Source organism: Carcharhinus amblyrhynchos, chromosome 7 (assembly GCF_965287045.1).
Source record: "Carcharhinus amblyrhynchos chromosome 7, sCarAmb.v2.hapA, whole genome shotgun sequence".
Classification (NCBI taxonomy): domain Eukaryota; kingdom Metazoa; phylum Chordata; class Chondrichthyes; order Carcharhiniformes; family Carcharhinidae; genus Carcharhinus; species Carcharhinus amblyrhynchos.
In genome coordinates, this window is record NC_137330.1 from 61474167 (window position 1) to 61499865 (window position 25699).

Consider the following 25699-nt stretch of genomic DNA (forward strand, 5'->3'; position numbering starts at 1 on the left):
GCTTTTAAGAAATATGTTTCGACTGATTTCAAGGGACTTGGTTGCAGTGCTGATATTGTAACTGATGGAGAGGATTTCTCTAACATTGTATGTGGAGTTCTGCTCTACTTGATTCTCTCTTCTTGTTCGAAGTAAAATATAGTTAGCCTAGATTTTGCAGTCAGCAGATAAGCAACCTCAATAACACGAAAAAGGCTGAACACAAAGATCTAGAAGTCAGTGTGGTATGGGCTTCTTTTCCAGCAGCAGTTTAACCAAGATAAGATAAGGATGCCAGCAAGTAGCGTAAGCAGCCAATTGCTTTCAAGTATCCTCACAAACTGCAAGTTAAAATCACCCAATCCCTTCACTTTTAATTTTAAGATAAATAAAAAATCAGTGAAGATCAAAGCTGCAATATAAACAAATTTTAAAACATTTCAAAAATGTTGAATTCCTCGTAATGTAAGATTAACTTCTCAGGGTTAATAAGGATGTTTAAGCAGTAATTGAGGTTAGTCTGCAGTGTAAAATCCCAATTATATCTCATTCGCAAAAGTTTTCACGGGTTTCTGCAGTAAGACTAATGGCATAAATTTGGAAGTGTTCATCAATTCACTGATTATTTAAGGATTGCACTGTGGTGAAGTGGTATCTCAACAGCACAGCCTCTGTGGTAGAATCAGTTATAGCAACCTCTAGATTTCCATGTCATTCTACCTAAAGTTTCTTTCAATTTCAGTTTTGGTCTTGGATGATCGTGTGTAGTTTGCACATTTTCCCCACATTTGCATGGGTTTCCTCTGGGTGCTACGGTTTCCTCCCACTGTTCAAAGATGTACAGATTAGGTTGATTGCCAATGCTAAATTGTCCCTTAGTGTCCTAAGATGTTTAGGTTGGGAAGGCTAGTGGGGTAAATATGTGGGGGGTTACGGGAATAGGGCCTGGCTGGGATACCCTCATTGGAGAGATGGGTTGAATGGTCACCTCCTGCATGATTTTATGATTCAGTAAGTAATGACAGCAAATACTGACAATTTTATCATTACTGCTACCACAGAAGCTGGGCAGCAGTTGTTAAATCTGTGGGGCACGGTGAAGAATGATGACGAGAAGTAATCAACCATTAAATTTTCCCAAAATTTAGTGTACCTTCCATCATCAGTTCTATCTATTGTACAGAAAAAAAAATGTCTTGTTAGCAATGACCTTCAAAAAGCTCTATAGTAATGGAAGCTTGAATGTTATTTTTAAATATAGGCCTTGCGAAGTCATGAGGGAAATGAGGCTCAAGTCTGTTACTTCATTATTCAGCTACTGCTGTTAAAACCAAATGATTTTAGGAACCGAGTGAGTGACTTTGTGAAGGAAAACTCCCCGGAGCACTGGCTACAGAATGACTGGCATACAAAACACATGAACTATCACAAGGTGAGTGACTGCCGATGGTTGTCTCCAGTGTTTTATTTCAAATATAAAACTAAGTATATTTGATATAGTTTACACATCAGTAGCAGAACTGTGTTCCTCTTTCTAAAAACTGTACTCATTTTCCATCTATACCTAATGCATAAAATGTATCATTTTTATACAAAACTTAAAATTTACCATTCTTCATAAATTGAATCTTTTACTTTTCAAAAGCTTGCCAGATGATGAACTTTGCTGTGAAGTGGCTATTGCTAACCAGATTGTTTCAAAGCAAACTTGATAATCATGAAATTCTGATAGTGCCTTATGTTGCATATTGGATTCAATGTGATTCTAAAAATACCAAACTGTTTTTCAAAGCTTTTAATCATGCAGCTCTATCTGAACGTCTTGTGCTATTTTCCAAAATTTAATTTTTCAGGGATATATATAACATAATTTCAAATTGGAGGGAAAAAAATGTATAAATGCATTACAATGATCTAAAGTATTTGATGGCAAGGTTACTCAACCTTTGGAGCTTGATTCCTTTTTAAACATTGGTTTAGGTCTCCAGTTACAGCAATAAATGGAAATCCTTAAAATGAACACTTGTGTTCAGGCATCTTTTTTCACAGTTTATCCTGGCTAAGTTTTTTGTAGTCGTTTGTATTTTGTAATCTTATTAGAGGTATTTATTAAAAAGAAAACTATGAAAGAGAAGGTTTTTTTTAATGGATAGCACTGAAAAACAAAGAGCAGCCAATACAATGATCTGGCAGCAGGATGGATTTTCATTTCCTTTACCAAGCAATATTCCTTCTAGGTTGCGTGGATGTGTGACCACACAGCAGTTCAAAATTCACTGTGAAGGGATCAAGCAGACTATGTACAAGCAGAGGTTTCCAAATGTGTGCATATGCATCTACAAAGGGACTGTGCAATGTGAGAAATGGCTGCACATATAACTATGGGAAATTAGAGGGATAATTTCTGTTGAGTACAACCGGGCAAGAGGTTAAAAAGGAGTGGTTTAATTCTGTGCGCTGTTCTAGGCTTGTGGGCATTATAATGTCGCTGTGTACAGTGCCGATGAAGTAACCGCACAAACTGAGCCTCTTGCCTATATGTGAATTCATGTTTTAAGTTAATAGTATCCTAATAGCCATCTAACCATAAATATGCACAATGAATGCTGCTCTGAAGAGACATGTAACTTTTTTGGGGTCAGGAGGAGCAAAATAACTCTTCCATGCATTTGTGCTGTTGGAGCTGTGCTCATCCAGGTAAATAGGTAGTATTCCATCATACCCCAACTTCTAATCTGTAGATAGCTGACAGACTTTGGAGAATTAGAAGTGGTATTCTCCCAAAAAAAATTTTAAGTGTCGAGTTTGTGTAAAAACTGGAGTAAATCCTACGTTTTTTCAGCAGGATTTTCGAAATGAATCTCCCACACTCAGTATACTAGCGTGAATTTCATTAAAAAGCTGGGGTGGGATCTAATTCTGCTGGGAAGGCAGACAGCATAGCACTGAGAAGGTGACTGTGCATGTGCTGATCTGCCAGCCTCCCAATTGCTGGCCAGCTCTCTAACCCCGCATTGCTGCCCCTCTGGTTCCCCCACGACGTGATCGCTGGCCTCCCAAACGTGTCCAGGCTAGCCTTGATCCGGCAGTCCCAATCTCTGTTGCTGCCCCTCTAACCCCAATGGCCAACCCTGTTTGCTGGCCTCCCTCAGTCACTGCTGATTGCAGAGTGGCAGTGGGTGTCGTTTCCACCACCACCACCACCACCACCCACCCACACACACACACACACACACACACACACACACGCACACACAAGCCCCATCTGTTTGGCACTGCCTTATGTCTGGTGGGCAGTGTCACTTTGCCCCTTGGGCAGTGCCGAGCTGGTGATGTCCAGGGAGCACCCCCACGTAACCTTGGTCCCAGGCCTACTAATGACATGCTACTCCTCATTTCCATAATTTATACAGCTCTGCGCTTATTTCTGGCACAGAGCTGACAGCACCCGGAAATCGGGGAGCCGGAGACTTATGGAGGCCATGGCGCCCAACGGGAAATCTGCTTTACAGCTTCCACTTGAGTGTCACAGCAGGCTGGGAGAATCGCCCCCTAGAATTGAATTACTCACTGCAGACTTTACAGCCTCTGACCTGCCGTTGTAGCCACAGTATTTATATGGCTGGTCCAGTTAACTTTCTGGTCAGTTGTGACCACCCCCCTCCCCCAACACACACACACACACACAGCCCAATATGTTGTTGCAAGATTCAACAATGATAATGCTTTGAATATCATGGGGTGTGGGTTGGACTCTCACTTGTTGGAAATGGTCGTGGCCTGACACTTGTATATCCCGAATGTTGCATCCCATTGTTGCCTAAACGTTGTCTAGGTCTTGCTGCATGCGGATCAGATTGCTTCATTATCTGCATAGTTACAACTGAAGTTAAACACTAAATCATCAACAAACACCTTCACTCCTGATCTTATTATGAATGGAAGATAGTTAATGAAGCAGCTGAAGATATTTCTAGGACAGTGCCCCAAGGATCTCCTGCATCGGTGTCCTTGGGTTGAGATGATTGGCCTCCAACAACTATCTTCCTTTTGCACTAGGTATGATTCCTATGAATGAAGTCTCCACAGCCCCCATTCCCATTGACTTTAACTTTGCCAGCATCCCTACAGTCACTTGATATTGTCCTATATGTCCAAGGCAGTTACTGTTCACCTCCTGTCTTGAATTCAGCTCTTTTGCTCATGTTGGGACCAAGATTGTGATGAGGTCTGAAGCAGTGTGGTCCTGGCAGAACCCAAGTTGAACATTTGAGTACATTATTGATCAAGAGCACTGTCAATGACAAATTATGCTCTATTTGAGTTCTGTTTCTAATGAATTTAACATTTAACCTGTATCAGTGTAATTGTAATACAAGTCAAGCACAAATAATGTAATTTTCTTCCTTCATTCTAATTAAATTAGATACTAAAATAAGATATTGGGTTTCCCGCATCTATTACTTTTTGAAATCAATTACAATTTAATTGGATGTACATTTTAAGTCAGCTTTTCCATTTCCTGCTGATCTTCGAGCTGTTTGATGTTCACTGAAAGTGATCGCTACGTAGCCTGTGGAGCAAACTTCAGAGCAGATATCATGAACTATATTAATATTTTAGCACTTACAAGAAATGTTAGCAGCATACCAATTGCAGGTACAGTTGCTCAGCTAATGATGGTTCCCAGTATGGAATGGTCTGTCATAACTGGCACTTCACATAATTTGATCCAAAACCTCATTCAAATTGTCTTGTTCTGAAATAATTTGAGCAGAGCTTAAATAAGAGGAAAATTAATATTATTTTATGACATGACCAAAATCAGGTTTTCAAGTTGTATAACAATCATCCACTGGGTTTTCAGTTCAGTGATACTAGATATTGGACTTGGTTTTCAAGTTGTATTCTCACTTACAAACAATATGAAGTGAGCTCCAAAGTTTAATAACTTGAATTTTTTTCAACAATTTTTTGACCAAACACACTTACTCTTCCTATCCCATCTCTAATATTAAGAAAATCATATTTGTAGACAACGCTTTTTTTACATTAAATGCTGTGTTGCAAGGTTCACTAAAATACTACTTCCAAGAAAGTAGGGTCCTACTATATTCATTGAAATTTGAGAACTTCATTACACAGCAAGCTATAATTTATGTTTACAACATATTCAAGATGCTGCATGGTGTATGTATCAAAATGTGAAAGCTCTCAAAAACCTGGGTTTGAATTTATGCACTTCAAATTGTAGCAGTTTAGATCAAATTTATTTTTAACATCAATCAGCATTCAGATCCAGGGCAAAATATTATTAACCAATGGAAATTTTGCCATAATCAGACTGTGATTGTAAAAATATTTTTAAGATAAGTATGTGAAACTAAGTTTGCAATTCTCTTAAAGTTATTGGTGAGGCTTATTGTTCTAAATGGCAGTCAGAAGAACGAGCTGAATACCTATCGGGCAGATGCAGTATTTTTTATACGTTGGAGATAGAGCTCTACTTGGAAAAGCATGAGAAAAAAACCTTTGGCATAGAAGGCTAATGTGGAAGACCTCCACAAGAGAAAGGAAGGGTCGTTCTGAGTTTTTGTTAGGACAGGACCTCATTTGATTCTTTTTGACTGGAAAAGTGGCCTGCAAACTCGTTGTGTTCTGTATAGCAGCTGCTTAACGAATCACTGAAAAACTTAGTTTGAAAGGTTATGCCCTTAACTTTTTAATATAAATTGGTGCTCTTGAAAATAAAATTGTGCTGCTAATTGCTCTTCAAGAAGAGAATTACAAGTGTAAAATATTTACAAGTAACTTGTGTAGAAATGGAATCCATTTTAATATCTATTGCCTGAAGCCTGTCTCTTTGCTGTTTTTCTCTTTCAGAAATATCCTGAAAAGCTGTATTTTGAGGGCCTGGCTGAACAAGTTAATCCCCCCGTGCAGATTCAGCCTCAGTATCTCCCCATTTATTTTGGAAATGTCTGTCTTCGATTTTTGCCAGTATTTGATATTGTGATCCACAGATTTTTAGAATTGCTTCCAGTTTCAAAGTCTTTGGAAACACTTCTTGATCACCTAGGAGGCCTATATAAGTTTCATGGTAGGTTTCAAGTGTTTCAGAATATTTAACCAGGTTTACATTATTTCTCTAACTAAGTTTTGGAAAAAAATTGTCTAGTTCAGTTTCAGTTTTGATTTGAGTGTGGATGGTGAACTGATGTGTTATTCATTGCATCAAGATTAGTTGTATTTTAAGCCTATTATCAATGAATGTATGATTGAATTTTCCAGCCTCTTGCTACCAGCAGGACAGCCTAATAAAATTGCAAGTCTGGTGCCAGTTTTTCTTTGAGCCACTTGATGTGCATGAGACACAGCCAGTGGTGCAGAATCTTTTTCGCCCAAAGTTTTGCCCAGAATGGAGAAATAATACGCTGCAGGAGCAATATTTTTATGGCACTTCTAAGTTAGAAGTTAATTGTTTAATGTGGAATGGGGAGGGATATAATTAGAGTGGTTATGATCTGGAATGCACTGCCTAAAATAGTAGTAGAAGTAGATACAATAATAATTTCCAATGAAGAAATAAATAAGCAAGGACAAGAAAACAGAGATCATGCTGGAACAGGAAGCTCGCAGCTTATGAATGTGGGGTCATATCATAAGGTGGGTTTACTGGGTAGCTTGATAAGCTGAGAGGAAGCATTGCTGCTTCCCTGGCCTACAAATAGTAAAGACACTTGCCTGCAATAAAGATACTTGCCTTTTGAACCCACACAAACTCACCTCCTTTTATTTGTCAGATTTCCCAAGGCCAGGGAAAACTGATGTTCATGGATGAAACATAAAAATCTCACTAAAATGAAAGCATGTATTTTTAAAAGGTTTTACCAGCTGAGTCATCCCCTGAGAGCTGATTGGCTGCCTGTACTGTCACCATTAAAGCTAGAAGTAGGTGGATTTGGATTGAGTTTGACATTTATATGATTTTAACTACCCACATGGTCCAAACCTATATGTTTTAGGAGTTAAATTTGACCCCTAGAGATAATGTGAGGAAAAACCTTCACTGATGATTTGGAATGCACTGCTTGGAAGGGTAGGGGAAGCAGATTCAACAATGCCTTTCAAAAACAAATTGGGTAAACTGGAAGAGTGAAGGATGCATGCTGGAACCTGCAGCCAGAGAAGATTGCTAAGCAACTAACCTGCTTCATGTCAACTCAGTGGAGTACAGTCAAGTTTGGGAGGATTGGCTGGTGGATATGTTAAGGCTTTCTGGGAGGGAGGGCAGTGACCTTAGATTCCTACAGCAAGTGGAAACTTAGGAAGATTGAAACAGCAAAGGTGAAAAGGACATTTGAGAAATTTATCTGAAGTGGTGAATATGTTTAATTACTAACACTACGGAGTGAATTGTTTCAGTTTCCAGCTCAGAACATTCATAAGCTCAAAATGAATAGGATATGTCAGAGTTTTTTTTAATGATATTTAAAAGAAAGCGAAATTAAAGAAATGCAGTATTTTAAGTATTGTTCTGGCTCCTGATGTTCAGGTTTTCTCTTGGTGAAAAAAATTGATCACCTGATTCTTTATATCAAAGAATTATATATTGCAAATGGAGACCGTTTTGTTCTGTGTTTGCTCTTTGCTAGAACTAACCATTTAGTCCAACACCCTTTCTCTTTCCCCATAGTCATGTAATTTATCCTCATATATCTAATTCTCTTTTGATTTTGTTAAATCTGTTTATAGTGCATTCCAGATCACAACTCGCTGTGTAAAATCTTTTTCCTGATTTTTGTCTCTAATTCTTTTTCTAATCATAAGAACGTAAGAAATAGGAGCAGGAGTAGGCCATCTAGCCCTTCGAGCCTGCCCCGCCATTCAGTAAGATCATGGCTGATCTGAAGTGGATCAGTTCCAGTTTCCCCATAACTCTTAATTCCCTTGTCTGTCAAAAACTTATCTACCTGTGACTTAAATATATTTAGCGAGGTAGCCTCCACCACTTCAACTGGCAGAGAATTCCAGAGATTCACCACCCTTTGAATGAAGAAGTTCTTCCTCAACTCCGATCTAAACTGCGCCCCCCCCACCACTTATCTTGAGGCTGTGCCATCTTGTTCTGCTATCCTTTCTAAGCGGGAAGAATCTCTCTACCTCTACCCTATCCATCCCTTTCATTATCTTATACGTCTCTATAAGATCCCCCCTCATCCTTCTAAACTCCAACGAGTACTGACCCAGTCTATTTAGTCTCTCTTCGTAGTCAAACCCACTCATCTCCGGTATCAGCCTAGTGAACCTCCTCTGCACTCCCTCGAAGGCCAAAATATCCTTGTGCAAGTGCGGCGACCAAAACTGCACACAGTGCTCCAGCTGCGGCCTCACCAGTACCCTGTACAGTTGCAGCAAGACCTCCCTGCTTTTATATTCTATCCCCCTCGCTATAAAGGCCAGCATACCATTTGCCTTCTTGATCACCTGCTGCACCTGCAGACTGGGTTTTTGCGACTCATGCACAAGGACCCCCAGGTCCCTCTGCACCATAGCATGCTGCAGCTTTTCGTCCTTTAAATAGTAATTCCTCCTACTATTATTTCTGCCAAAGTGGATAACCTCACACTTGCTAACATTATACTCCATCTGACCGGTTCTCACCCACACGCTCAGCCTATCCAGATCCCTCTGCAGACTTTTCACACCCTTCGCACAATTTGCTTTTCCACTCATCTTTGTGTCATCAGCAATTTCATCACCCTACACTCAGCCCCCTCCTCCAGATCATCTATATAAATGGTAAATAGCTGAGGCCCCAGCACTGATCTCTGCGGCACTCCACTAGTCACCAACCGCGAACCAGAATAGCACCCATTGATACCAACTCTCTGCCTCCTATTAGACAACCAATCCTCTATCCACGCTAACACCTTACCCCCAACTCCGTACACCCTAACCTTCTGAAGCAACCTTTTGTGAGGCACCTTATCAAATGCCTTTTGAAAATCGAGAAACACCACATCCATTGGTTCCCCTCTGTCTACTGCACCAGTCACATCCTCATGGAAATCCAATAAATTCGTTAAATGAATTTATTGGACTTCCCCTTAACGAATCTGTGCTGCATCTGCTCTATCAAACCATTCCTTTCTAGGTGCCTCACAATTTCTTCTTTGATGACAGATTCAACTATTTTTCCAACTACAGACGTTAAACTAACCGGCCTATAATTCCCTGCCTTTTGTCTGCTACCTTTTTTAAACAGCGGCGTAACATTAGCCATTTTCCAATCTTCCGGCACTTCCCCGGAATCCAATGAATTTTGGTAAATAATCATTCAGGCATCCACTATCACCTCTACCATTTCCTTCAGAACCCTGGGATGCATTCCATCCGGTCCTGGGGACTTGTCCACCATCAGTCCCGTTAGTCTATCAGGCACTACCTCTCTAGTGACAGTAATCGCATTCAGGCCCTCAACTCCTATCTTTAATAACCGGCAAACTACTCGCGGCATCCTCCGCGAAGACTGAGGCAATAAACTTATTTAAGGCCTCAGCCATTTCCTCATCTCCCACCACTAAATCCCCCCTTTCACCCCCTAAGGGTCCAACATTCACTCTAGCCAAACTCCTCCTCTTTATATATTTGTAAAAACTCTTACTGTCCTTTTTTATATTTAGTGCTAGTTTAGCTTCATAGTCTATCCTTCCTTTCTTTATCAACTTCTTAGTCATTCTTTGTTGATTTTTAAACCTTTCCCAATCTTCTAATCGCCCACTACTTTTAGCCACTCTGAACGCATCAGCTTTTAATTTAATACCCGATAACCACAGCTGGTTATCCCTTCTACATTCCTTCTTTACCATCGGAATATATTTCTACTGAGCACTGAAGAAGATCTCCTTAAAGATCCTTCACTGTTCCTCAGCCGTCCTACCAACCAATCTGCGCCCCCAATCTACATTTGCCAATTCCTCTCTCATCCTATCATACTCTTCTCTGTTCAAACGGAGGACACAGGTTCGGGACCCTACTTTCTCATCCTCCATCTGCATCAAAAACTCAACCATACTATGATAGCTCGTCCCAAGAGGATCCCTCACAGTAAGATCCCTAATTCTTCCTGCCTCGTTACACAACACCAGATGTAAGATAATCACTTTATATCTGTGTCCTCTCGTTACCCACCCGTCTTCTACAGCAGTTTCTCTTTATTTACGGTCTGAAAATTCCTTGATGATTTTGAACATGTCTATTAAATTTCCCCTTATGAGACAAATAATCCAATTTCCCAGCCTCTCCATGTAACAAGTCACGCTTGGTGAACAATCAGCTATGGAATGGCACTGATGATATCTACAAATATTATCACATATCTGATCGTGAGGAGAATTGAGGGAAAAGAATTTCTGGCTTGGTATTCACTAAATGAACTAAAATTGTAACATCTCATATATTTTTCACAATTGACTGAGGAATATGCGTTTTTGCCTCCACTGTAGACCGGCCGGTGACCTACCTGTACAACACACTTCATTACTATGAGAGACATCTGCGAGACCGCACTAATCTTAAACGCAAGCTTGTTCATGCAGTCATTGGCTCTCTAAAAGATAACCGACCACAAGGCTGGTGTTTAAGTGAAACCTATCTGAAATCTGCCATGAATGCACGAGAAGACAATCCATGGGTCCCTGATGACACGTACTACTGCAAGTTAATTGGTCGATTAGTGGAGAATATCCTTCTGTGCTAGCTACATTGCCTTGTGTAGTAAGCGAATATCACAAAAAACCTTCAGAGGGTATATGAATCCCAACCAGAATATTGCCTTTACAAGAATCAAATCAGATTGAAATCTTGTTAAAATATAATCTTGAGATTTCTTCCAGAGTTTAAAAGGATTTTTATGATTCTCGTGTTTTCATTAAAATACCTATGTGAAGTAATTTATTTGCTACATGCAAAGGCTTGTAATGAAAGTGTCCAAGTATAGTAAAAGCATCCAAGAAGTTTAAAATAGACATTCGTAGTTCCAGCTGATTAATGTTTTATTTGTACTTTATGCAGTTGTATAGTATCTAAATTGTTCCAATTACCATTCTCTTCACCCTGTTCAGCTTCAACTATACCTGCAGATTAAGACACTAATTAATCTGAATGAAGACTTTGTTTATTTTGCTGTGAAAGAGATTTTCTGTAGGCAATAATTCCATTTGAGCATGGATCAAGGAAGCATTTGTTTATTTTTTTGATTTAGAAATATTAGTCATTCGAATTATTATAGATATCTAATTATTTGGGACGTCAGAACTTTTTCAGTCATATGGTTAAGATACGGCTGAGCGTAGTCTGCATTTTTATGTTGGTTTATACCTGTGAGAAACTCTATTCACTGTTACACATTCAGCTTACTATTTACCTTAATCAGTTCACCACCAATGGCAGGAAAATCACCTGGTCCATTTCCAAACTGTGACTGGAGATTCAATGAATTCCCCAACCCAGCAGCACATGCCCTTCATGTAACCTGTGTGGAACTTATGGCCTTGTCTGTTCCAGGAAAGGAAGTAGGAAACGCACTTCTTAATGTTGTACTAAAGAGGTAACTTCATTTAAAAATCAACTTTATTTACCTTGGATAATAATGTCTTGGAAAAAAAGGTTTAGTTTTAATATGTAAATTAATGTTTGCTGAAATGTGATTTGATTGACTTCACATCAATTTCACACTTCCTGGGTTAACTTGTTAGATTAGTGATACAGACAATTAGAACTAAAAGCCCATTCCAAAAAGTGTGAAAATTTAGGAGTGTAATTTTCTTTACTGTTGCAGTGTGCTTATGCACTACCAACTATAAAGATTACAAACACACCTTCATGCTAGTGTAACCTTTATAGCAGGTTTTACATTAATCCCCTTCATCTCTTTCACCTACACCTTCCAATACAAAAGAAGCTGCATAGTTTTGCATCCATCAAGTTGTTCCTGTCAAGCCTTGTGAGACGATGATAAATTCTGTCTTTCTGTAGAGCTATGTTGATCATGTTTCAAAACACACCTTTGCTTAAAATCTTAATTTCCTGTGAAATTTATTTGAGTTCTTAACCTAGACACTTAGGTATTCATGATTCTTTAGTGGCTGCTCACTGTTAGTGTACAAGAAAATCTTGTGTGGATTATCTTTAAAACCAGGCTGGTGTTTTTGTCAGTAGGTCTACCAACATCTGTGGAAAAAGAAAGTTGATGTTTCAGGTAGATGGTCTTGCATGGTCTAATGTTCAGATGAAAGATCATTGACAAGAACACAAAATCGTATCCGGTATAGACCATTTGGCCCTTCGAGCCTACCCTGCCATTCAGTATGATCATGACTGATCTTGGGCTTCAATTTCGTTTTCCTGTCTGCTTTCCCCCCCCCCCTCCCCCCCCCCAAATAACCAATAATCCTTAATTCCCTGAGCACTAATAATCTGCCCATTCCAGTCTCAACAATGGAACATCCACAGTGGTGGAGAGTTCCAAAGTCTCATGACCTTTGAGTGAAGTAGTTTCTACTCATCTAAATCCTAAATGATAAGCCCTTTACCCTGAGACAGTGCCCATATTTTAGATTCCCCTGCAAGTGGTAACAGACTAGCAGCATGCAACCTATCAAGCTCCTTCAGAATCAGTTGCCTCTCGTTCTTCTAAACTCCAGAGGATATATTCCCAATTTGCTTGAACTTTCATCAGAGAACAACCCCTCATCCCAGGGGCATATTTAATGAGCTTTCATTTGTAGTGTCTTCAATGCAAGTATATCATTTGTTAAATGTGGAGACTGAAACTGCAGACAGTATTCCAGATGTGTTCTCACCAAAACCCTGTACAACTGTAGCAGGACTTTTTTATACTTGTAATCCTGTCCTTTTGCAATAAAGACCAGGATGTAATTTGTCTTCCTAGTTGCTTGCTGTACCTACATATTAACTTTGTGCTCTTTGTATGAGCGCACTCAAGTCTCTTTGAACATCAACACTTACAAATTTCACACTTTAAAAAGAATTCTGCTTTTCTATTATGACCGAAGTTAATAACTTCATACTATATTTTATGCCATCTGCCATTTTGTTTCTCACTCACTTAACCTGTCTATATCTCTTTGTAGCCTCAGTGTCCTTCCCACAGCTTACTTTTCCACATAGTTTGGTATAATCAGCAAACTTTGATATGTCACTCTCTATCTCTTCATCCAGGTCGTCAATATAAATTGTAAATAGCTGTGGCCTCAGAACTGATCTTGGCAGATTCCAGTATTCAGTGCCTGCCAACTTGGAAAAGCACTGTTTGTGCCCACTCTGCTTTCTATCCATGAACCCAATTCTCTTATCCATGCAAAAAATTACTCCCACCCCATGATGCCTTATCTTGTCTATTTTGTGTGGCACCTTATTGAGTACCTTTTGGAACTCCCGAGTATTCTGCATCTACCCTATCAGTTACATTCTTAATAAAAACTTTTAATAAGTTTGTCAATCAGGATTTTGCTTTGTAAAACCGTATTGACTTGTTCTAATCAAACTATGCTTTTCTGAGTGCAATGATAAATTCCAGCTTTTTCCCCCACAGCTGATTTTCAGCCAACTGGCCTGTTTTCTCTCTCCCTGCAGTCTTGAAAAACAGTGAAATGTTTCCCAGCTTCCCAAAGCAGTAACTGTTTCTGCTTTCACATCTGCTGCTGGACCTGCTGAATATTTCCAGCATTTTATATTTCCATTTCAGATTTTCAGCATCCACAGTATTTTGTTTCTTTGCTGGTGTTTTTGTCATTTGCTTCAGTATGAATATTTTCTTCTTCCAGTCAGCCATTAGTACCGAGAGAGAACATTACTGCCTGGATGAATGCAATTGGACTTGTAATAACTGCATTACCTGTAAGTTTTATAAGAAATTTTGAGTACTTACTAATAATTGCTACAGCCAATGAGCATTTGTATTGTGGAATCTCAATTCGGGAGTAATTTGTAATCCCTTTAGGATTCGTCAAATCCTTTAGAGAGAAAAAAATTTCTATCAAGGCTCCACAGTCTATCTGAGTTAGAACTTTGTCATTGGCTTTCAAGAGACATGATGGTGCGGACATTGGCTTATTTGTTGCTCTCACTAAAAATGCCAAGTGATTGAATCATCTTGGCCTCCTCCTGAAGTCTCTCACCAATCTTTAGCCAATATGGTTTGCTTCACATGAGATTAAACAGTTGAGTGCACTGGACACAAAAGTCTACAAGCCTTAATGGCCCTAATTGTAGCGCATTGATGAGAAAGTGTTCAATAAAAAGCAGCAACAGGAGAAGTCAGAAATAGTGAAAAACATCTAATCTTAACAAAAAATGTAATGTTAATATTTGAGAAGAGTTCCTTCCTTCCTCAACTAGTTTCCCCACATAGTAAATCAAAGAAATACAAAATCAATTTTTTTTACAGTACCTTTGCAGTGCAAAAGCAGGTCATTCGGCCATCAAGTCTGTACTGGCTCTCGGATCATTCTGCCGAATCTCAATCCAGAGTCTTATCCTTGCACGTTACTTCTTTTTAGATAGCAGTCCTATCCCCGTTTGAATAACTCAATCAAATCTGCTTCCACTCTCTCATTAAGTTTGTTGCAGACTGCAGTGCTGAATGGAAAAAATGTTTCCTCACATCACTTCTTCTCCTTTTGCCCATTATTTTGAATGTACTCCCTGTAGTTTGTTTTTGCATTTTTGAGGGGAAACCGTTTTTTCACTATACTGTCCATAACATTCAGGATCATGAGTACCTCTATCTAGTCTCCTGTCAGCTGCCTTTTCACACAGGGAAACCCGACCCCTTCAGTCTCTCCTGTTTATCCCTGGAATAATTCTTGTGATTGCCCTTGTCGTTTCAGGATATTGACCCAGTGACAAGAAACTTCCTCCCTAACAGCACTGTGGGTGTACCTAAGCCACACGGGCTGCAGTGGTTCAAGGAGGCAGCTCACCACCACATTCTCAAGGGCAAGAAAAATACTGACCAAGCACAGTGGCTAGCACTGCTGCTTCATCGTCAGGGACCCGGGTTCAATTCCCGGCTTTGGTCATTATCTGCGTAGTGTTTGCACATTCTCCCTATGTCTGCATGGATTTCCTCCAGGTGCTCTGGTTTTTTCCCACAGTTCAAAGATGTGCGGGCTAGGTGGATTGGCCATGCTAAATTGCCCCTTAATATCAGGAGGACTAGCTAGACTAAATGCATGGGGTTATGGGGAAAGGGCCTGGGTGGAATTGTGGTTGGTGCATACTCGATGGGCCAAATGGCCTCCTTCTGCAAAGTAGAACTCTATGATTCTAAGCCAGCAATATGCCATGAAAGATTTTTTAAAATACTACAAATTAAGTAAACCATCAATCTCTCTAAACCTCGTGTAAACACCTTTAATAGAGGTGGGGGAAGAAACTACTAGATCAATGAAATGTTGTGGAGTTTACTTGAACATAATTCTTGCATTTAAGAAGAATTTCCGCTAAGTGACATGCAACCTGGGGAGCTAATGAGTTGGAGAGGATTGCATTGGGTTGGAGTCACAGCCTTAGACAACATATACAAAATAATAAGTTGCATATTATTGTGCTTTTATCATCTTCTATGAAAGGGGTTTTATGATATGGTTCTGTTAGTTGCAAAATGCTTTATATTGATTGACGGGGTATATTTCTGTTGCCATAGTGATATTGAGTAAAGGAGCATGTATGTTCAATGTTTGTCGCACAACTATAAATGCCAGTCTGTTTTTAATTCATTTTTCTCCTTTTAGAATCATAGAATCCCTACATTGCAGAAGGAGGCTATTCAGCCCATTGAGTCCGCACCAACCACAATCCCAACCAGGCCCTATCCCCCAACTCCATGCGTTTACCCTAACTATTCCTCTTGTGGGGGAGGGGGGGGGTGGAATTGGTCAATTTAGGGCATTTTAGCATGGCCATCCACCTAACCAGCACATCTTTGGATTTGGGAGGAAATCGAAGCATCCCAAGAAAACCCATGCAGACATGGTGAGAAAGTGCAAACTCCATACAGAGACTGACCCAAGCTGGGAATCCAACCCGAGTCCCTGGTGAGGCAGCAGTGCTAACTACTGTGCCATCCCGGATGCTTTTCTAAAGCATCCAGAGACATTTGATGCCCAACTAATATAGACAAGAAAATATACATATGCTCTGCCTTTGTAAGATCCCGGCTGATCTAATTGTGGAACCACTCCACCTTCCTTCCTACTCCCTGGAGACTGACTCTGGAGGGTCTGATGACAGTATGTTATTGCAACCTCATTTACATCTGTTTATCCAAAGGTAGCATGTATGCTTCCCTAACCAGAGGTACAACTGGAAAATGGGTTAAGGATGAAGTGGGTGGATATCTGGAAAAATACTCTGGTTGTTTTCTCTCTTTGCTCTCTAGCTGTCCATTTTACACGAATAAAGCAGGTAATCTATTGGAAAAGCTAGGCTGATATATTGGTACGGCAGATCACTGCAATTCTAATATCAGAGGACAAAATGCAAGAAGGCTCAGCTGGTTGGTCTGCAATATCATTTGTGCTAGATGACGTCAATGTAGCAGTGGCTTTACTTGACTGCTTCCACCAGTCAGCTGAAAAACTCATTACGGAATGGCAATAAGAATTGTAGGACAAGTTCAGTCACAATCCCTCGGCTTAGTGAAATCATTAATGTCCTACAGTGTAGCAAATGACTTTGAAATTAGTTGTCCGACATGCAGGCGAATGCCATACAGTGCAGTAAATAACTGGTAAACAGTACCGTTACCGTTATGAAATAATGAACGTAACAAAACAAGTATTAACACGGATCCCCCAATAGGCCAAATTAAGCAAATGACCAAAATCTCAATCAAAAAGTTAGGTTATAAGTAACGTCTTAAAGGAGGAAAGGGGAAAACTTGGTTCCAAGGCAACTGTAGACATGCTTCTGGCAGTTGAGAATTTAAAATTGGAGTTAATTGAGGCCAAAACTAGAGGGTTGGAGAGTTAAAGGAGATTTTGGGTATAGGGAAGGGCAAAGCCATGGCCTTGGAGGGATTTCAAAAGAAGGATGAACATTTAAAAATCAAGATGTTACTTTTAACTGGGAGTCAGTGCACTTCTTCAAACATGGGATGAAGGTTGAACAAGACTTGGTGTGAGTAAGGACAGAGTTTTAGGTTACTTCAAGTGTATGGAAAATAGAGCATAGAAAACTATCCAGGATGCAATCGAGTAGAGAGGCCTAGAAGTAACATATGATATACAAGAGGATTTCCACAGTAGTTGAGTAAGGATGGGCTGGAGTCAAGTGATGTCAGTAAGATGGAAATAGGCAGACTTAGTGATCACTCATGGTCACAGCTCATTTTGGGGTCAAATATGGCACCAAGATTGCAGGTACTCTGATTCACTGTTTAATTAAAAGTGTGCTTTGTACCCAAATTTGAATTCAAAAAATGGCTTATAATAATGCTTTTATTCCTAAAAGATTTATATATTTTTGTTTTATTATTTAATTAAAGGAGCCTTACTGGATAGTATTGAATGATCGTATTGTGAGTGTTATCAACAGTGCTACGCTGACCTCAGATACTGAATGGGTAGGATATCCATTCCAACTATTTGATTTCACAGCTTGCCACCAGTCATATTGTGAGATGTACTGCAGCTATGTTTTGGCCTTGGCACATGCAGTGTGGCACCATTCAAGCATTGGACAACTTTCTCTTATCCCCAAGTATGTAATAGAAATCATTCTGTTTGTTTTAGTAAAATATGACTCATATATAACAATATAGTGGGCTTGTAGCATTTCTGATGGCCGTATGCTGACCAAGCGAAACCAGAGTTGAAACATTCCAGCGCCAGTGTCAACTATGATGCAGCTGGCAAAACTCTTGTCCAATTCAGAAGATTGAGTGTTAAAATTATCTGAACATCTGAGCACAAAATCTAACTTGACAGTCCAGTGCAGAGTGCTGTGGGATTGGAGTTGCTGTCTTTCAGATAAGATAACAGGGGCAATGGGTCATCCAGACATGAAATATTGGCTTTATTCTCTCTCCACAGAAACTGTCAGACCTGCTGCATTTCTCCAGCATTTTCTGTTTTGTTTTCCAGCATCCACCATATTTTGTCTTTATCTCCTAATGCATTATTTGGTTCATTAGTCCAATTACTTGTCACAAGTTGGTTGCGAGAGATAATTCAGCTTGAAATAAACTATTTGAGACAATGCACGTCATTGATTGCGGTTATTTTTACAAATGCAGAAACGGATAATTCAAAAGTGCATTACTCTTCAGTATGCTCAAGAGCCAAGTTATGCAGATTCATACAATTTTGTATGTGCCACAATAAAGACTGTGACAGGGATACAAATTATAAAGGCATCGAAAATAAAGGATAACCAGTGAAGAGAGTTAACATGAAACAGAATGGTTCCCTAAATATTTCTGAATCCTTTCTCCATTATCAGCTTGGTCCTAGAGAAGTTTCAAGAATTCTTTAGCCATGACTAGCAGATCAGTAATCTTAGCATACTTTGATGCATACAGACAAATTATGTGGTACTTGGCACTTTCCCAATTGTTAAATGTTTTGAATGATAAAGTCTCAATGTTTGCACTTTTCACCAGTACATTGATAGAAAAATTGATTTGCTTAATTTATTTTTATGCAATGTTCTAGACTTGATTCATGCATTGGAAATGTCTTGTAGCTCCATAATTCATTGTGCACTTTTGAGTTCTACTAATTTTGTTGAACAATGTGGTTATATCTTTCTCTTGTGTCAGGCTCTCAGCAGTGTTGCCATAAATTGATCAGAAACATTCTAACAAGTCATAATAGTCTAAATAAAATGAGTTTCTTGTTGGTATCCAGAGTGTGCGTCAGACACTAATTGTACATCAAAACTTAGTGAGTATGTGCCAAAGTTGTTGTAAGTGACTCTTTGTTTCCCCTCACAGTGCACATAGTAATGTAAAACTGGTTGATTGCTGTTGTTGAAGCCATAGCAGAAACTTTCTCGTGCTATTTTCTAAAGTGGTAATGTTTGCTAAATTGGTTCATCTCAAAATGGAAATGATCATTTAAGCTTTCAAAGGCTTGTATCCTTCCCAACCACAAGAATAAGTTGCAAGTTCAGTTAGCAGAAGTACCATTCAGAATGGTACTTTTGCTTTTTACTCCTGCTTTTCTGTCAAACTAAAATCTTTTGATTAGTGCAAATTCTTCCCCCTTTGTGCCTTTTCAATCGTTTCAATGCTGATGTTTTCCCGTAGGAGCAAATTCACCCATTTATTTCAGTATTTTTCACCCGATGAAGGACTGACTTTATTCTCAATGTAAAAATCTACTAGTGGGTGAGAGGCTGTCAATCTACCAATCCACGTAGTAAGATTCCATGTTTATAACAACATAGAAAATAGGAGCAAGAGTAAGCATTCAGCCCTTCAAGCCTTTTCTGCCAATCATTATTACCACCAGTGGAATGCACTGCCGAGTAAGGTGGTGGAAGCAGGCACGCTAGGGCTGTTTAAGAGTCACTTAGACAGCCACATGAGCGGGCTACATATAGGGGGATATAGTAGGCCTTACTAAACATTGTAGGCTTGGGAATACGTTTTGCGTCCGGGATGTTACAGTCTTTGCCTGTTTAATAATGAATTTTTTTGTCTCCACAGGCATTTAAGTCCAGCAAGGGGCATGCATGCGGCAGGTTGTAGTGGGCTGCTCTTGGACGTTGCTTCGGGAGTTGCCTATTGCTTGTCGTTAGTGTGCTTAAACTGGACCATCTCGAGGGCAACATGACAGCTCAGAGACTATCTCTGTTACTGTGCGGACACATGGATTTGGGCCTGTGTCTGTGGGAGTTTGCACGTTCTCCCCGTGGTTGCGTGGGTTTCCTCCGGGTGCTCCGGTTTCCTCCCACATCCCCAAAGATGTGCTTTTAGGCTGATTGATTGGGTACTAAATTGTCCCTAAATTGGACCTCCCTGATCCTCGCACATTAGGCGTAGACTAAAATCATGAATAGGTCACTGAGGCAGTGGGACGGCAGCGCGGGCTCGTTGGGCCGAAGGGCCTGTTTCCCGTGCTGTGTTGTTCTTTGTTCTTTGTATTATGATCATGTCTGATCATCCAACTCAATAGCCTGTTCCCATCTTCCTCCCCATATCATTTGACTACTTTCTGTCATGCTGAATTCCACTGGCTTACCACTCTGGCTCAATCATTGAAGCAATTTTATACCACTTGCTTTTGGATGCAAGGCATTGCCCTTTGAAGACTCTTATTTTGTGCCTCCCTCCTAGAAAGTGTTATTTGCATGCTGGGTAGACTAATGTTGTCCTGTGTTGTGTTTTTTGCTCATACACCAATGATTTTGCATCATCCCTCACTCATCACATTTGATAAGAGAGCTGAAGGAAAATACAGAACAAATCTGACTAAAGTTTAATTTATTCATAATGTATTCCTGACCACTTAATTCTATCCTCTGATGGAAATGATTCAGTCTCTTGCATTCATTCAGCTGTGAAATTAAAAGGGCCAGTTTACATGATGAAAACTAGAACACTGTGTGACAATTGAAGTCCGATTAAGTTGCTGCATTCCTTGCTATTTCTTTTCTTGTTACTCCAACTTATTGTTGAGAGAGAAAGTTTCAGCTAAAACTTCAAACCATCTTTTTGTTGACCCATTCATCTGGCTATTGTTGACTAAGCGAGGTTCAATCTTTAGTCAAAACTTCCTTTAAAATTCCTTCTAAATATATAAAGTCTGTTTTTGTACCTAATTAAAGTGAATTAATTCACTCTCTGTCATTGAATTTAATTGATGTTTGCCACCTGACAGATAAATCAGATCATTAAGAAAAGAGTAGACAAACCCATCACAAGTAAAGTCAGACATTATAAGCTTCATATTTGAATGGAGCAGAGAGGAAGTTTCTTTGGGACTACGAGACAACAGTTTAAAAGGCATATATTTGACATATTTTGTCCCCCTATGACCACCATATCTATCAGTCAGCAAGAGGACCATATTGGCAACTACACCTAACTGGTTAGGTATAAAGATTTCAAAGTTGTGTAGGTGTTGTGGATCTAGACTGAGTTCAGCCTGAATAGAAAACTGTGTGCGAAGCACTGAGGCTTAAGACTGGGAATGTAGACAGGATAGAGTGTGACCCACAGTGGTTACAAGTTCAGGGGATGATTGCTAGATAATAAAATGTTCAAATATGGAGAAAATACAAGTGAAGTAGGAGGATAGTATCAGATAAGTGACTGCTTTTCTGGTGGTTTGAAGGAGGGACTGATAGAATATGCAGTGTGGGGAAAGGAGTTTATTGTTGAGCATTGAAATGTCCCAACTGAAGTGCCAGATTGTATTTAACTTCATGTTTGTTCTGGATGAGGTTGAGGACAGGGGGTAAGACTTTCTCAGTAAAGTGTAAGTTTTAAGGAATGATGTAAAAGACTGGACAACTACAGACCAACTTGTTTGAGTCGTATAGATGGCATTAGGAAACTTGTCAGTGGAATCAAAGAAAGTGTGGGGAAAAGTAGGGTTATGAGGACATTGGAGAACATGACCTTTGAGAAGTGGATGGAGATGTCATCTTGGGATGGTGTTAGGATGATCAAGCATTGAGTTAGGCAAGTTTAGATTGGAGCTCAGTAATGACATGGTGCAGTACTTCATGGGGTTGAGAGATGTAAGGAGAGATACTGACAAAGGTGTCAATGGGGAATGAAATTTGGATCTTAAACAGCAGCCAGTAGTCTGTTAATGTGATATAACAGTAAGTTATAAGTTTAGGTACATGATGCTATAATTGAAGATTGTTATATAAATATGCGCAGCAAAGCAGTAGATGTCTTTACCCTTGTAATGAATCATAGTGCAAACTGTGCATAGTGTAAACTGTCGAGACGTTTGTCACGAGCTTCAGGAGAAAGTTTTTAATGTGAAATAATTGCAATCTGTTGGATAGTGACGGTTTGAAAGAATCCAATTACAAATGTAGTGGCAATGATCACCAGAGCTGGCAGTACAGTGCCAAATAAGTGGTTGTCATTCTTAAAGGTGGATAACAACATGGCTGCCACATACGTTAACACACCCCCTCCAGCCCATATAACAAGGCTGAGGAAATGAGAGTACTTTTGGACATTAACAATCCATGATGAATATGAACAAGTTGTTGCTGAATGACAAACTTACTTTGATTTAGTTATTGAGCTATGTTGTCCTAGACAAAACTATTGTTCAATGAGTAAAATTAAGATAATTGTTTTTCATCTTGCATGTTGCTAATTGAAAGTTGAGGATCAGTGTTTGAATATCAAATGGTGGATGAGGTGCGATATTTTTCATGAGAAATAAAAGTGTTGCTTAATTTGAGGTCATCTACAGAATGAAGAATGTTGGAACTGAGACTTTAAAGCACCAGCATTGATGGGAATTTGATGAGGGAAAAATGATGTTTACTAATAGAAATAGTGACAGTGATATTTGACACATAAAGAGGATATTGCAGCACTGAGTTCTCCAGAATGAGAGGCAGGGATGAGGAAAAGTCTGTAGCACTTGTTTAATTCACTGTAGAATAGCATGTCAACCTCCTGGAATAAACGAGAATATTCATCTCTTACCCCCACATGAATCTCCTACGGAAAACCGATGCAGTAATTTTCATGATTAGATCATAATTTCTACTGAGAATTCAATTGAATTTGAACTGAATGGGGCAGAGCATTTCTTTTTCTTTTTAAGTTGGGTGTGGTAAAATCTTGTATGGTTTTAAGAGTTTTAATATAGTTAGATAATTTTTGAATATTGAACTTTGAGTTTTTTTAGCTAAGCTAATTTTAACATTGTCAATAATATAAATGTTTTTTAACACAAAGGCAGGAAATGGTCATCTGTTTGAATGAACACACAGCAATTATCATGGCAGATTTTAATCTACATATCAATTGGTCAGTCAAGGCAGCCTTGAGGAGGAACTCAATGTATCCGCAGTAGCTTCCTTGAACAGTATATAATGGAACCTACGAGGGAGCAAGCTATTCTAGATCTGATCCTGTGTGATGAGACAGGAATGATTAATGATCTTGCAGCTAGGGATCCTCTTGGAAGATATGGTTGAAGTTAAAATACAGATGGAGTGTGAGGTCATAAAATCCAATCTTGTGCTTAAACAAAGGAGACCACAAAGGGATGAGGGAGGCGTTGGCTAAGGTAGACTGGGAGCAAAGACTTTATGGTGGGACAATTGAGGAGCAGTGGAGGACTTTCAAAGCAATCTTTCACAGTGCTCAATGAATTTATATACTAGTGATAAGGAAGGACTGGAGAAAAAAAGATAATCAGCCAAGGATATTTAAGGAAATAAAGGAGGGTATCAAATTGAAAGAAAAGGCATACAAAGTGGCAAAGATTTGTGCGAACCTAGAGGATTGGGAAATCTTTAAAGGTCAACACGAAGAAAGCTATAAAGAAAAGTAAGATGGATTATGAGAGTAAACTAGCTCAGAATATAAAAACAGATAGCAAAAGTTTCTACAAATATAGAAAATGAAAAAAAGTGGCTGAAGTAAACATTGCTCCTTTAGAGGATGAGAAGGGGGATGTAATAACTGGAAATGAGAAAATGACTGAGGCATTGAACAGATATTTTGTGTCGGTCTTCACAGTGGAAGACACATGTAACATGCCAAAAATTGATGACAGGGAGGCTATGGCAGGTGAGGACCTAGAAACTATCATTATCATGGAAGAGGTCGTGTTGGGCAAGTCAGTGGGGCTAAAGATAGACAAGACTCCTGGCTCTGATGGAATGCATCTCAGGTACTAAAAGAAAGGGCTGAAGAAATAGCAAATACGCTACTGGGAATTTACCAAAATTTGCTGGACTCTGGGGTGGTTCCCGCAGATTGGAAAACAGCAAATGTGATGCCACTGTTTTAAAAAAAGGGGTAGACAAAAGGCAGGAAACTATAGGCCGGATAGCTTAACTTCTGTAGTAGGGAAAATACTTGAATCGATCATCAAGGAAAAAATAACGAGATGTCTGGATGTAAATTGTTCCATTGGTCAGATGCAGGCATGGATTCAGGAAGGGAAGATATGTTTGACTAATTTGGTGGAATTCTTTGAGAACATTACATGTGCAGTGGACAATGGGGAACCTGTGGATGTGGTCTATTTGGATTTCTAGAAGGCATTTGACAAGGTGCCGCACCAAAGACTGCTACTTAAGATAAAGGTGCACAGTATTACGAGTAATGTATTACCATTGATAGAGGCTTGGTTAACTAACAGAAAGCAAAAAGTGGGGGTAAATGAGTGTTTTTCTGGTTGGCAATCAGTGACTAGTGATGTGCCTCAGGGATCAGTGTTGGGACCACAATTATTTACAATTTATATAGATGATTTAGAATTGGGAACTAAGTGTAGTGTGTCAAAATTTGCAGATGACACTAAGATGAGTGCAGAGCAAAATGTGCAGAGGATGCTGAAAGTCTGCAAAGGGATATAGGTAGTCTGTGAGAGGGTGAGGGTCTGGCAGATGGAGTACAGTGTTGATAAATGTGAGGTCATCCATTTTGGTAGGAATAACCGCAAAATGGACTATTATTTAAATGGCAAAAAATTGCAGCATGCTGCCTTGCAGAGGGACCTGATGTTCTTGTGTAAGAACCACAAGGAGTTGGTTTGCGAGTGCAGCAGGTAATTAAGAAGGCAAATGGAACTTTGTCCTTCATTGCTAGAGGGATGGAGTTTGAAAATAGCAAGGTTATGTTGCAATTGTATAACATGCTGGTGAGGCCACACCTGGAGTACTGTGTACAGTTTTGGTCTCCGTACTTGAGAAAGGATATACTGGCACTGGCGGAGGTGCAAAGGAAATCACTAGGTTGATTGTGGAGTTAAGAGGGTTGGCTTATGAGGAGAGACTAAGTAGACTGGGCTATACTCATTGGAATTCAGAAGAATGAGGGGAGATCTTATAGAAAGTTATAAGATTATGAAGGGAATAGATAAGATAGAATCAGGGAAGTTGTTTCCACTGGCAGGTGAAACTAGAACTGGGGGCATGGCCTTAAAATAACAGGGAGCAGATTAAGGACTGAGATTTAGAACTGAGTTGAGGAAGAACTTCGTACAAAGGATTGTGAATCTGTGGAATTTCCTGCCTGGTGAAGCAGTTGAGGCTCTCTCATTGAATATTTTTAAGGCAGGGATAGATAAATTTTTGAACAGTAAAGGAATTAAGGGTTATCGTGAGCGGGCGAATAAGTGGAGCTGGGTCCATGAAAAGATCAGCCATGATCTTATTGAATGGTGGAGCAGGCTCAAGGGCCAGATAACCTACTCCTGCTCCAAGTTCTTATGTTTATCATGGGAGGATGTAATTTGTTTTATCGTTTCAATTAAATAAGCCTTCCATTAATTCATTTTCAGCAAAATTCCAGCTGTTCTTCACAGGGGAGGGCATGTTTGTTGGAATGTTTGTCTGAACTCTTACGTGATTAAATGAATTGAAAATAAATAAACCTGCATTTTGCTGCAGAAAATCTATGTATAAAAGCAAATTATTGAGGACGCTAGAAATCTGAAATAAAACAAATTGCTGGAAAAATTTTCAG

General features: G+C 39.5%; 1 protein-coding gene across 4 annotated transcripts in view; it reads left to right on the top strand.

The window, feature by feature from the left end:
* Positions 1-25699, top strand: part of med23 (mediator complex subunit 23) — a 98023-nt gene that overhangs the window by 57833 nt on the left and 14491 nt on the right. For all 4 annotated transcript variants that reach the window (XM_080192435.1, XM_080192436.1, XM_080192437.1 and 1 more), the window contains 6 exons: positions 1241-1411; positions 5863-6079; positions 10488-10724; positions 11425-11590; positions 13830-13902; positions 17555-17769. In XM_080192435.1, the coding sequence (XP_080048561.1) occupies positions 1241-1411; positions 5863-6079; positions 10488-10724; positions 11425-11590; positions 13830-13902; positions 17555-17769 (1079 nt within the window). The remainder of the gene's footprint in view (positions 1-1240; positions 1412-5862; positions 6080-10487; positions 10725-11424; positions 11591-13829; positions 13903-17554; positions 17770-25699) is intronic.